Source organism: Caretta caretta, chromosome 3 (genome assembly GCF_965140235.1).
Source record: "Caretta caretta isolate rCarCar2 chromosome 3, rCarCar1.hap1, whole genome shotgun sequence".
Taxonomy (NCBI): Eukaryota; Metazoa; Chordata; order Testudines; family Cheloniidae; genus Caretta; species Caretta caretta.
Genome location: NC_134208.1, coordinates 210,795,288 through 210,808,003, shown reverse-complemented (window position 1 = coordinate 210,808,003; position 12,716 = coordinate 210,795,288). Strand labels below are relative to the sequence as shown.

The window sequence follows — 12,716 nt, the reverse complement described above, 5'->3', positions numbered from 1 at the left end:
AGGGGGAGCAGCGGCCAGGATAGGGGGACCTGGGCCCTCCCTCTCCACCAGGTCCCAATCCAGGGCTGTGTCGGTGGCAGGGTTGCCTGCCACCAGCTCGGCAGGGATCCGGCCAAAACACGCCAAGCTAACCTCTGGTTGTCCAACCAACTCCCCGCAAAGACTCCCTGGGTTACTTCCTACCCACTTCTACGCATCTTGTGGCTTCCTAGTTCCCCCAGTTCCTTCTCCCTCTGTAACATCCAGCGCCTGGGGGTTGAGGGTTGCTATCAGCTGGCTGGCCTCCACGTCGTGGAGTGCCTACGGACCTTCATCAGGGGCCAGCAGCATACCTCCTTCCCCTATGGTGGTCTGCCCAGACTGAGCCAGGCTGCTCCCTTTTATACTGGTGTTGCACTTCGAGCATGCCTAGTAGGGCCGTGGGGGTGTGGTTTCCTCAGCCCACAGTGAGGGGTTAACCCCTGCAGTCCCAGTGCAGGGCATGCATGCCCCTTCACAGTCCCCTATTGCCTGAGATTACATCTTTGAATAGATTCATTTTGGATACTTAACAGGTTTAACAAGCACCTAATGTAACCTATTCCATGGCTGCTTTAGTCTGGGGTTTGTCCAGTCCATCACAAGTCCTTTTTTTTTTAATTTTCAGTGTAATCTCTGCCTCTTTCCCTCCCCTCCCCCCGCATGGCCAACAGATCAGAAGCAGGCTGGCCTTTGTGGGCCCAGCTGTTTTACAGAGACAGACCCCGCTGCTGCAAACACTTCGGCTTGTAACTGTGTGCACTTATGTGTGAATACAGCACCTAAAGTGATGGGGCTCTGATTCCTTGATTGGGGCCTCCGGGCGCCACCACACTAGCTGCAGCGAAGTCGTGAGTGTGTGCAGAATCCTGCCCTTAATGATCCTGATGGACGCTCCATCCTTTGAAAGCTATTTGTGCAGAGTGGACGTCATTCTCAAACCTTCCCCCTAGTTCAGCTACAACTCCTTGTGCAGGAGTCACTGGGCGAGACTCTCCGGCCGGTGAAACTAGGGGATCATGACTGTGTCTGCTGGCCTGAAAATCTGTGAGTCAAAAAAAAAGTTTGATTTTTTTTTTTCAAAAAGTCGATGGAAATATTTTTTACATTTTTTTAATATATAAAAAATTGAATTTTAAATGAAAATATTTGTAAAAAAAATATTTTTCACTAAACAACTCCTCCTCAGACTTCCCACAGAAATCCTGCTCTGAGTTGAAATATGGCCAAGGGAGCCGGCTGAGAACTTTTTCACTGAATAGTTTCCCCTGGGGAAAAAATGCAGTTTTGTCCAAATGAAAATGTTTCAGGGGCATGTCAGTTTTGACAGAAGAAAGTCAAAATGTTTCGGTTTTAGTGTCAGCATTTCATTCGAGAGAGACCAGGTGGGTAAGTTAATCTCTCTTATTGGACCAGCTTCTGTTGGTGAAAGGGACAAGTTAGTCCATGGTTTTTAGAGCCTAGCAGAGTTAAGCATTCAGGCTCCCAGGCTTGTCTTTTGAGGGTGTTGTGCAGGTTTCCTTTGAAGATGAGGACTGAGAGGTCAGCTATAAAGTGATCCCGCTGTGAAAAGTGGTGACCCACGGGTGATAGGGTGTTCTTGTCTTTTGTAATTTTTCTGTGCGGATTCATTCGAGGGCGCAGTGATTGTCTAGTGTCACCCACATAGCTGTCAGGGCATTTGATGTACTGGATGAAGTACACCTCACGTTGTGATAGGCATGTGTGGGACCCATCGATCTTGAAAGGTGTATTCTGAGGGGGTGTTGCTCACTGTAGCAATGGCGATATGTCTGCAGGTTTTGTATCTGTTGTTCCAGCAAGGTCTGGTGCTGCTTTGAGTTGGTGTGTCCTGGTCTGTGAGGAGCTTGCTTCTGATGAGGAGCTTGGAGAGGTTCGGGGGGATGGTGTTTGAAGACCAGTGGAGGGTGTTCAGGGAAGATTTCTACAGCCAGACACCCAGATACCACAGAACTTGCTCCAAAGAGAGAGTTCAGGATATGCACTTTCACACACTTAAAACCACCTTCCCTAACCAAGGCTGCCCCACCAGAGAAGTAGATCACATCATGGAACGGGCCGCCCTGGGAGAACAAGTCCAATACAAAATAATGTCCCCACTTCCCGACCACAAACCCTTAGTTGTCACCTGCCACCCCGCACTTGAACCCGTACATGGCATCATCAAACAGTTACAGCTGATATTTGATGGGGAGTACATCCTGAAAGAAATCCCCCACCCGGCCCACAGAAATGTCAGAATTTCCCAGGGAACAGAAATTCCGGCTCCCGACCAGTTCTCGAGGCGAGTGAACTTTCAGGGGGCTAGGTCCTTTGGGGGCTGCTGTGTCAGAAGGGGTGAAGGAAAACTGGGCTTTATAATTAAGGCTATGTTTTAGTCACGGGTATTTTTAGTAAAAGTCATGGACAGGTCACAGGCTGTAAACAAAAATTCACGGGCCCGTGACCTGTCCATGACTTTAGATAAAAATACTTGTCCTGAATAAGACATGGGCGGGGGGCGCAGGTGCTCGGGGGAGGGCCGGGGGCAGTCCGGGGGCACCGCGGGTGCTAAGGGAGGTGGCCAGGGACCCCCGCTGGTGCTGGCGGGGGCCGGGGGGATTGGGCCATGGCACGCGGCCCTGGATCCCCGCTGGGGGCAAGGTGGGCCAGGCCATCCAGGAGGTGCAGGGGGGCCATGCCAGTGGGAGCCGAGGAGCCCCCCACCCCAAAGTAAGTGCCCCCCATACTCCCCAACCCCTTGCCCCTAGCCCTAAGCCCCCTCCCACACACCCAAACTGCTGCTTCTGATCCAGGGGCTGCTTGGCTCGGGCAGCCCCTGAGCCAGCACCAACTGCTGCAGAAGTCACGGAAAGTCACGGAATCTGTGACCTCCGGGACGGACTCGCAGCCTTATTTATAATAAGCCTTAATTCTGCCCTGGCTGCCACCGTTCTGCAATTTAGCTCACGACTGTTGCTGATCATGACGTTCCGACTCTCACACACGATGTTCAGCATTCTCATTCCACCCTTCTGCTGGTCGTGCATTCAGTGAAGAGACCCGGCTAGATTTAGCAGCAGTCAGGGGCATCCTGGGTGGCCTTAGCCTCTCTGTGCCAGCATCACTCCGGTTTGCTATAGAGACTTGTGCTGCTCTTTCTGAGACCCCGATCCTGCAAGCTGCTGTGCACATGCATGGCCTGTGTCCCACTGAAGTCAGTGGGGCAGGGTCTCCGGTGCAGGGGTCTCCCTGCGTGGGACAGCTTGCAAAATCTGGGCCTAACTTCTTTGCACCCCTTTAACAACATCCGTTTAGCCGCAGAGCCAGTTAAAGTGGTCCAGTGCCCTTGCTTGGGTGCAGTCATACTGAGATAAGCCCCTTACAGCAGGGTCCACATTAGGGGGCTGCACTGCTTTAACTATTTCTGTCTAAACAGAGAATAACTAAAGTGGCACAAAGTCTGTGTGTTGACCAGGCGTCAGCCCGGCATGCAGAATCCGTGACGATGGGTTACGGACTCTGCCGAGACCGCCCTCATCGCTGTCGTGTTCTAGCATCCGCCAGTCACGCAGTAAGTGACGTAGCAACGCACCTGTCACGGGTGGCTCGTTCCCTCCTCCTCTCCCCGGGGGAGAATTGTGTGGGGCCTGCTGGGGCCGGTCCCTGCTGTGGGGAGGAAGGAGAGAATCAGCATGTCCTGTCTGAGGCTACACTGGGAGCTAGGGCTGTGTCTTCCCTCTCACGGACCTGGCTCAAGCGTAAATAGCCGTGTAGCTGTGATAGCATTGGCAGGAGAGACACACACCCACCTGAAACCGCTGCCTGGGCCCTGCTGTCGCTATTTGCAGGAGCTCGATGGAGTGAGCGCACAAGCGGCTATGCCTGGCTCGCAGGGCAGACGTAGCCTAAAACTGCCTTCTCCCTAAATGTGAGCTGCGCTGGAGTAAACTGTGCCGTCATTCAAAGGTGTCCCACAAGGAAGGTGCATGGCGCAGGCATCCTCTAAACATCAGTACAGTGGGCATTAAACAAAGCTCCCTTTCCCCCCTATTTAAAGGAAAACAGGAGGTTACAGAGCGAGGTTACGGCAGTAGTTGAAAAGCTGTCGGAGTCAGAGAAACTGGTGTCGAAGCTGCAGAAGGAGCTGGACTTCATGCTGAAAGACAAGGTAACGTTCACTTCTTCAAACAGCGCTTTTTCTGGAGCTGCTCCAAAAATGCCTGGTGTTTTATGGGGAAAATGTTTCCTTTTTCCAGAACCCCTCTCACCAAAATGTTCTTTTTTGCAATGAAAAACTGAAATTTTTGGCTTTCAAAAATGTTGTTTGATTTTTTTTTAATGGAGTTTTCAGAAATGCAAAACTTGCACAGAAATACTTTCTTGTGTCCAAAAACCAGAAAATTTCTACTAAAACGAAACCTTCCGGTGGGAAATTTAATTTTGGTCAGAAAAATAATTTGAGCTCTAACCTTTTCCTCTGTCACTGCGATTGATACAGGAAGGTGGGCAGGGCTTGGAAAATGGACCTGACGCCCGTGAGGCAGTGTGAAAATATCTGTCAAGCCACACCCCCTCCCCAGTGGCCTCACTCCCTGAAATTTAATGCTCTACCCTGAGTCATGACCTGTGTTCATTCTATACTTTCTTCCCTATCTCAGATCATGGTGGATCTTTCCCTTTCATGTCTTCCGTGTCTGTCTCCTCTTTCCTTGCTCGCCTTTCCTCTCTCTCCCCCTGTGTTGTGTGCTCTGCTGCCGTCTGTTTTCTGACTTCATTCTTCTCTCATTCCCCGCTCCCCCGACCCAAAATGGCTCACTCTTCTTTTGCCCCACCAGTCTCTCCCTGGCACCCAGGGCGTAGACTCCAGACCGAGGACTAAACCTAGTAGCCAAAGGCTGATACAAAATGTGGACTCCCCAGCATCCTTTGGAAATGGCCCGGTGACCAGCCGACCCCCCTCTCTGGGCTTCCCCATTAATGGGAGCTGCTAGCTGCTCAGCTTTCTTAAAAATCAGGTCACTCTGGGCCTGGTCCAAAGCCCACTGAAGTTCCTGGGAGTCTTTCCGTTGACTTAAAGGACTTTGCAGCAGGCTCTTCTGTAGATGCCTAAATATTGACTTTTAGGAGTTTACCTTTAGGCCTTGTAGCACTGTCAGAGGGGTGTTAATTCCTCCTTTTCCTGTGTGTAATGCATTTCTGGGGCTCTCTCTCTCCGTGTTGTAGCTGGGCGTGGTGGATCCACACAGCACAGAGCTGCTCCTTCAGGAAGAACGATTTGCAGCGATCATAAAAGAATATGAGCTGCAGAGTCGGGTATGTACGGGCAGCGCCGTTCAAGAAAGCTGTTGTGATGACAGTGTGCTCCTTCCCTGGTCCGGTGAAATGCCCCATGCGCTCCACGTCCCTGGTAGGGGCCGGGGGTTGTGGCGGAGCCGTCCTGGTTCGGAGGTGGTGGAATTGACATGCAGGCTCTGCCCCGTCTTGGCAGAACCCCGCTGGGGAATATTTTGTGGGGCCTCCACACTAGCCCAGCTGGGCGACTCGCACTTCATGGCAGTTCAACACAAGGGTCTTTCAGCCCTCTCTGTTCTGGGTGCGTCTTGGAGTGCTTGGGATCATCACCCCCACCCCAAATTTTAAATCCTCTCCTTTCCCAGGCTCCCCTGCTCAATCTGCAGTTTCTGTACCCTAGTTCAGTTCTGCAGCTACATGGGGGTGGGGGGGAATGTTTTCAAAAGTGCCTAAACGCCATTTCCAGCATAGACGGTGGCATGTAGAAGCCTACGTCTCACTGAAAGTCAGTGGCACTCAGGCGCTGACCTCACTGAAAACTTCCCCCGTGATCTCAGTCACATCCTGGTCACTGCAGGGTGCAAATGAGTCCTGGAGCACACCCCGTTCGCCTGTGCAAAGGGGGAGGCCCTGCATAGCCCTGAGAGATGAGCACTGAGGCTTAGAATAGCATCTGGACTCCCACATGGCAGCATGTTCTGTAGTCTGCAGAACCCTGGACCAACCCCGAAATTTTATTTGATCCCATTGTAGGTTAAAGCTGATAAAACACAAATGGAGCAAAAACTTGAGGATAGGTTTTTATAAAACGCCCCCAGTGTCACTAATGATTTCCCGAGAAGGGCTGGCGTGCCCTAAAGATCCCTTAGGGTAGCTGCAAGTTCATCAGAAACCACGGTGATGGGCATGATAGACAAACCTAGGTGCCTGGTTAAATTGATCCCTGGGAGCACAGGTGTTCTGAGGGGTGGGTCTTTTATTTTTCAGGAAACATAACTTTGTTCGAAGCCTTTTTTTAAAAAAGAAAGAAGAATCTATTGAGAAGTATCCGCTGTGTATGCCAGAATTTCATTCCTTTCTTTGTTGACTGGGTGTCTTAAGGGGCTTGCTGTAGCAAGGCAGTGTGTTCTCGTGGATAGAGCACTGGGCTGGTACTCAGACCTGAGTTCAGTTCCCAGCTGTGCCATTGGCCTGCTGGGTGACCTTGGGCAAGTCACTTTGCCTCCCTGTGCCTTGGTTTCCCCATATGAGGACCATGCTCCTGAACTCCTTCGTGAAGAATGTGCTATGGGAGTTACTGGTGAAAAGTGGTAGATAGGAGCTAGGTACTATTATTGTATTCGATTGAGAGTTTATTTCTCACCCTCCTTAGGTCTGGAATGAGCCCTTGCTCAAAGCCCTTTGTGTGGGGCAGTCCCCTAGAGGAGCCGTAGAGAGTCACGATTTCTTCCCTGGCACCCCTTCGCTCCCCAGGGAGTGACTTCCTGCGGCTCTCTCCTCCATGCTGTTTAATTCCCCTGCCTTGTGGGGACCACCCACTGGGACAGCAGAATGCTGTGCCACCCCTTATTCTGGGCTGGGTCTTGGGGCCACCATCTAGCCCTGTTCGTAAACTGAGCAGTAGCTGTAGAAATCGAGAGGGGCTGTTCTTATAGACCATCAAATGATGTCACCTCCCTACGGCCAGTGCAACTGTTACTGTTCCGTGTAGCTGTTGTTAGAAGGTATATTATCAACTCACCTCTTCCTGTTTTTCTTTCCCCAAATCTCACAAAACCCCAACTCCCCCCAATTCGGTGCTAGAGGGTGAAGGTGAGCACTCCTACCTTGCGCATGCATGATTCAGACATTCTTGTTGTGACTTTCACATCCTGCATGGTCTCTTGGCACAGCCTGAAATCTTGGGTGTTTTCAAGGATCATTCTCTCAAATGCTTGAGATTATGTTGTTAATTGACTCATGTATTTTGTATATCGTGACTCACTTAGTCTTTGTAACTGGTTTTCTCTGTGTGTGCTTTGAACATGCCAGATGTCTGCACTTCATGTACACTTGTCACCAGTTTTCCTGTTCCAAAATGCTAACTGTGTAGATTGCGGTGTTGTTGTAGCCGTGTTGGCCCCAGGGTATTAGAGAGACAAGGTGTGGGAGGTAATATCTTGTATTGGACCAACTTCTGTTGGTCAGAGAGACAAGCTTTCCAGCTTTCACAGAGCTCTTCTTCAGTAGATTGTTGTCTAAACAACCTTGGTGATACCACCTAGTACAAGGCGCAAGTCAGAAAAAGCACTTTTATGCATCCGATGGAGTGAGCTGTAGCTCACGAAAGCTCATGCTCAAATAAATGGGTTAGTCTCTAAGGTGCCACAAGTACTCCTTTTCTTTCTGCGAATACAGACTAACACGGCTGTTCCTCTGAAAAAAGCACTTAGCACATACTTAGTTTTGAGCAGGTGCTTACACCCATCCCTGTTGAGCGAAGCATTTACACATGGGCTTAAGTCCCATTGAAGTTACAACAGAAGGCAAGTGTGTGCTTAATTTGTTCTCAGTGTGACTCCCGTGCACTGCAACAGGAGAGAGGCTCTGTCCTCTGCAGAGTTAGCTCAAGCTAAGTTACTCCTCTAGGGTTGTCCTAGTTCCGGCGAGAGCCAGCCACCACGTGAAATAACACCCACTGGTTCGGCACTTGCTGGTGTGAACTTGGAACGGGGTTCAAGAATCCTGCATCTGGATTGGCTATCACCTGCCTGATTGACAGATGAGGGGGGTTGCCCATTGGTCCATACTGGTGTCGCTACATTACAGTGATCGATTAATGATATGACGTACGCGTATGTCCACGCGCCCCTTGTCCCAGGCTGGCTGACCCAGGGCCTGACTGCGGGAGGGAGGAGCACCCACCGTTTCCACACACCCCCGCCCCGGGAGCTGTGGGCACTTGGCACTTCTGAGGTAGTGCTGTGGCTGGTCTGTGTCGGGTTTAAATGAGATCTGCTGTGTGCCCTGCAGGAGTTACGGGATAAAAACGATGAGCTGCAGACGGAGCTAGAAAGGCTGCATTCCCACCTGCAAGAAAGCCAGTACCGCAGGGCCTGGCGGAAAATGAAGGAGACTAAGCTGGGAGGAAGGCTGCTACCTGCTGGTAACGTTACTGAATTGCAGGGAGGGGGAGACGCTATCCTATGTAAACTCCGTTCGTACAGCAAAAGGTCCATGAAAATTCGAGTTACGCTGAAATTGCCCCATAGTTCAGCACGTTACACTTGGATCTTGCAGCCCATGTGGCGTATAAAATCACTCTGTTTCCTGGCCCTATGGCTGAGTATCAGATAAGCTACAGCAATCCCACTAGAACTAGCTGAGGTCAGGGTGGAGATTGGGATTTACAAAGCTGACCGGGAGACTCCATTGAAACAACCAGGAGTTGTGTGGCTAAATCCCTCTGTTGGCTTTGAAAACCGCAGCTGTACACCGTTTCTCTGACTGTCAGAGCATGAGCCAGGCCACTTCCACAAGCACTTTGCACAGAGAGCTGCAGGTTCGGATGATGCTGTGCTGGAGGATCGGGCACATAGCTAATGAAAGTTTGCTTACAGGGGGTATAATACTTCAAGGTATGTCTGTACTGCAATCACAGGGTAGAACTGCAGCGCTCAAGTAGACATACCCGAGGGAAATAGACTAAAGCTAGTTCGGATCCGGGAGCAGAAGGCAGCATGGAGTAATGGCCTGAGTAATTACCCATGGATCCAGGCAGCTTCCTCCGGCTTCACTGCTCTGGTAGCACCACTAGCTGAACCGATGCTAGCTCAGGGATGTCTGTGCGAGCTGCAGTCACCCCCTGTGCTGGCCACGTAGACGCAGCCTCTGGCTGCGACGCAGTGGGAGATGGACTGTTCCAGGTAGCATTGTACACTTGGTTTTTTGTTGTGCAGTGAGTTTGGCAGATTGGATTAAAATTCCTTCAAAAGTTTGTTTTTAAAAATAAGCCCTTTTCTAAATGACATGGTGCATTTCACTGTCTCCTTTCCTGCCCCCTCTCCCACCACACCAAAGTTACTCAAAGGCGTTAGACCACGTGGTGAATGGGGGAATCCTGCCAGCTAGCGCTGGACGCGTGAAGTGACTCCCTAAGTGTTTGGCTAGCCTGGCCTCGAGCACCTTTGGTGAGTTAGTTCATGGTCTGATGGACCTCGCTGCCCAGAGGGGCTGGTGCTGGGCGGGGGCTGCTACACCACCTGGCTGGAAGTGGTTTCCATCACATGCAGGGTTTACAGTTTGGTTCAGTGGCTCTCAGCACCCCCACTATACACATTGCTCCAGCACCCCTGCTCTCGTCTTTAATCCCCATGCGTTTCAGGGTTGGGGGGCTTCAGCTAAGCCCTGTATTTACTTGAGTGAAAACAGATCAGATGCCGTTAATCTTAGTTTGTTTCTAAGGTTAAGAGCTGCCAAATCTGGGGTGGGTGGGGAATGCGGAGTCTAATCTCCATGGCAATGCTCAGCACAGAGCAGACGCTGATAGCAGCGTGTTAGAAACTCCTAACCGCAGTCTCCGTTCTGAGGTCAGACCCATTCTGTGGAGAATGACGAATTCCAAGAATGGTCCATGGGCTAGGCTACGAGGCTGGGCCATGGTAGGACTCCCATGTCATTGGGAGCTCTGGACTGAGAGCCAGCGGCACGTGTGGCCCTTATGGAGTACCTGGAGCTCTCTGTCGCGGATGACTTAGTCGGTACCTGATTGTCAGATAAGCTACAGCGTTCCCACTAGAACTGAGGTCAGGGGAGACAGATCCTCACTTCAGGCTGTGGCTGTTTCTGCCCCTTGAGTCTCTTCTTCCCTTCTGTGTGTCGGTCCTTCTTCCTGTCTGTGTGTCTCCACGTTTTTTCCTTGGTATTTCCTTCCATGCAGCAAGTCCCCATTTCCACTCCCACCCAATCTCCTTGTGACATTACCCGGAGTGCAATCTGAACAGCTGTGTCCCCTCAGTTCTCCAACCTGGGGTGCCTTGCACACTGCTTTGCTGTGAGAGCAGCCACTCCTGACCCGCTCGCACCCAGCCTCCAGCATGTAAGTCACTCCCAACTGAATTACATCAAAGCTCCGGCCAGCCACTCATGAATTACATTACAGGGCAACACCAGCAAACTCCCAGTTTCAGACTTTCCCCCAGAAATGTGCGTCTCGTACTGCCCAGCTCTCTACTGGACAATACAAGATCATGGAAAGTCCGTCATTTTATTAATAGAAAATTATATGCACCAGCCATGTCACCTCAAATGGCGTGTCCCAAACACTTCAGTCCAAACACACGGGTCTAGGTAAAACAATAAAACAAGCTTAACAACTACAGACGATAGATTTTAAGTGATTACATGTAATGAGGCATAACGGTCAGAATTGATTACAAAGAAATAAAAGGTAAAACACAAACTAACACCTAACTTAACCCGCTAAGTGATTTCAAGGCAAAAGTCTCTTTCACCACATGTTCTAGCAGTCTGACTGGCTGAATTCCTTTCTGCCAGGATCCCTCCCCCAGTCCAGTGCTGCTTCCTTTGTCCTTCAAGTGCTGTTGATGCCGTGCGTAGAGATGAAGGGAGAGCTGATTTGAGGTGTCTGTTCCCCATTCTTTATACTTTTTCCTCTTCTTTGAGAATCATCCGCAGCTGGAGTTCAGGGGTCAGAAAGTCTGTGGGGACGGGAACCTCTAGCTGTTTCTTTGCCAAGATGTAAATTTCTCACTCACACCCTTTTTCCTGCCAAAGCATGGCCACTTAACCAGATGATGATCCATTTGATTTCATTGACACCTGGCTAAGGCATCAGTTTGCCTTTTGTCTCTGATTTGTGGTTTGTGGCTGCTTCCCCAGGTTTGGAATACATCTTAATAACATCAGACAGTAGAATCTTACAACTTTGCATACAATGTTGCCACACATATTTGACCAGGACAACTGTGATCAGCAAATCATGAGTTTTCAAATGATACCTTACAAGGCATAGTTTGAACAAAATTTATCATAGTCTTGAAAAAGGGGTGAACGTAGAGTACACCCTGTCACATCCATCCACTAAAACAATGAGCAATTAAATAGTTAATGATATTTTAAATGTCACCACTGGCCGTTAGAACTGACACCCTGGTGAAATTTAATAGGGAGCTGAGGAAGTCACACCTTGTGGCCATGGTTTCAGGCTGCATGCAGACTCAGGTAAGAAAAAAAGGGAAGAAGGAGGATCCTGGGAACTACAGGCCAGTCAGCCTCACCTCAGTCCCTGGAAAAATCATGGAGCAGGTCCTCAAAGAATCAATCCTGAAGCACTTGCATGAGAGGAAAGTGATCAGGAACAGCCAGCATGGATTCACCAAGGGAAGGTCATGCCTGACTAATCTAATCGCCTTTTATGATGAGATTACTGGTTCTGTGGATGAAGGGAAAGCAGTGGATGTATTGTTTCTTGACTTTAGCAAAGCTTTTGACACGGTCTCCCACAGTATTCTTGTCAGCAAGTTAAGGAAGTATGGGCTGGAAGAATGCACTATAAGGTGGGTAGAAAGCTGGCTAGATTGTTGGGCTCAACGGGTAGTGATCAATAGCTCCATGTCTAGTTGGCAGCCGGTATCAAGTGGAGTGCCCCAAGGGTCGGTCCTGGGGCCGGTTTTGTTCAATATCTTCATAAATGATCTGGAGGATGGTGTGGATTGCACTCTCAGCAAATTTGCGGATGATACTAAACTGGGAGGAGTGGTAGATACGCTGGAGGGGAGGGATAGGATACAGAAGGACCTAGACAAATTGGAGGATTGGGCCAAAAGAAATCTGATGAGGTTCAATAAGGATAAGTGCAGGGTCCTGCACTTAGGACGGAAGAACCCAATGCACAGCTACAGACTAGGGACCGAATGGCTAGGCAGCAGTTCTGCGGAAAAGGACCTAGGGGTGACAGTGGATGAGAAGCTGGATATGAGTCAGCAGTGTGCCCTTGTTGCCAAGAAGGCCAATGGCATTTTGGGATGTATAAGTAGGGGCATAGCGAGCAGATCGAGGGACGTGATCGTTCCCCTCTATTCGACATTGGTGAGGCCTCATCTGGAGTACTGTGTCCAGTTTTGGGCCCCACACTTCAAGAAGGATGTGGATAAATTGGAGAGAGTCCAGCGAAGGGCAACAAAAATGATTAGGGTCTGGAACACATGAGTTATGGGGAGAGGCTGAGGGAGCTGGGATTGTTTAGCCTGCAGAAGAGAAGAATGAGGGGGGATTTGATAGCTGCTTTCAACTACCTGAAAGGGGGTTCCAAAGAGGATGGCTCTAGACTGTTCTCAATGGTAGCAGATGACAGAACGAGGAGTAATGGTCTCAAGTTGCAGTGGGGGAGGTTTAGATTGGAT

General features: G+C 50.2%; 1 protein-coding gene across 2 annotated transcripts in view; it reads left to right on the top strand.

The window, feature by feature from the left end:
- Nucleotides 1-12,716, top strand: part of NINL (ninein like) — a 72,504-nt gene that overhangs the window by 44,151 nt on the left and 15,637 nt on the right. For both annotated transcript variants that reach the window (XM_048842242.2, XM_075127323.1), the window contains 3 exons: nt 4,079-4,189; nt 5,245-5,334; nt 8,326-8,458. In XM_048842242.2, coding sequence (XP_048698199.2) covers nt 4,079-4,189; nt 5,245-5,334; nt 8,326-8,458 — 334 coding nt within the window. The remainder of the gene's footprint in view (nt 1-4,078; nt 4,190-5,244; nt 5,335-8,325; nt 8,459-12,716) is intronic.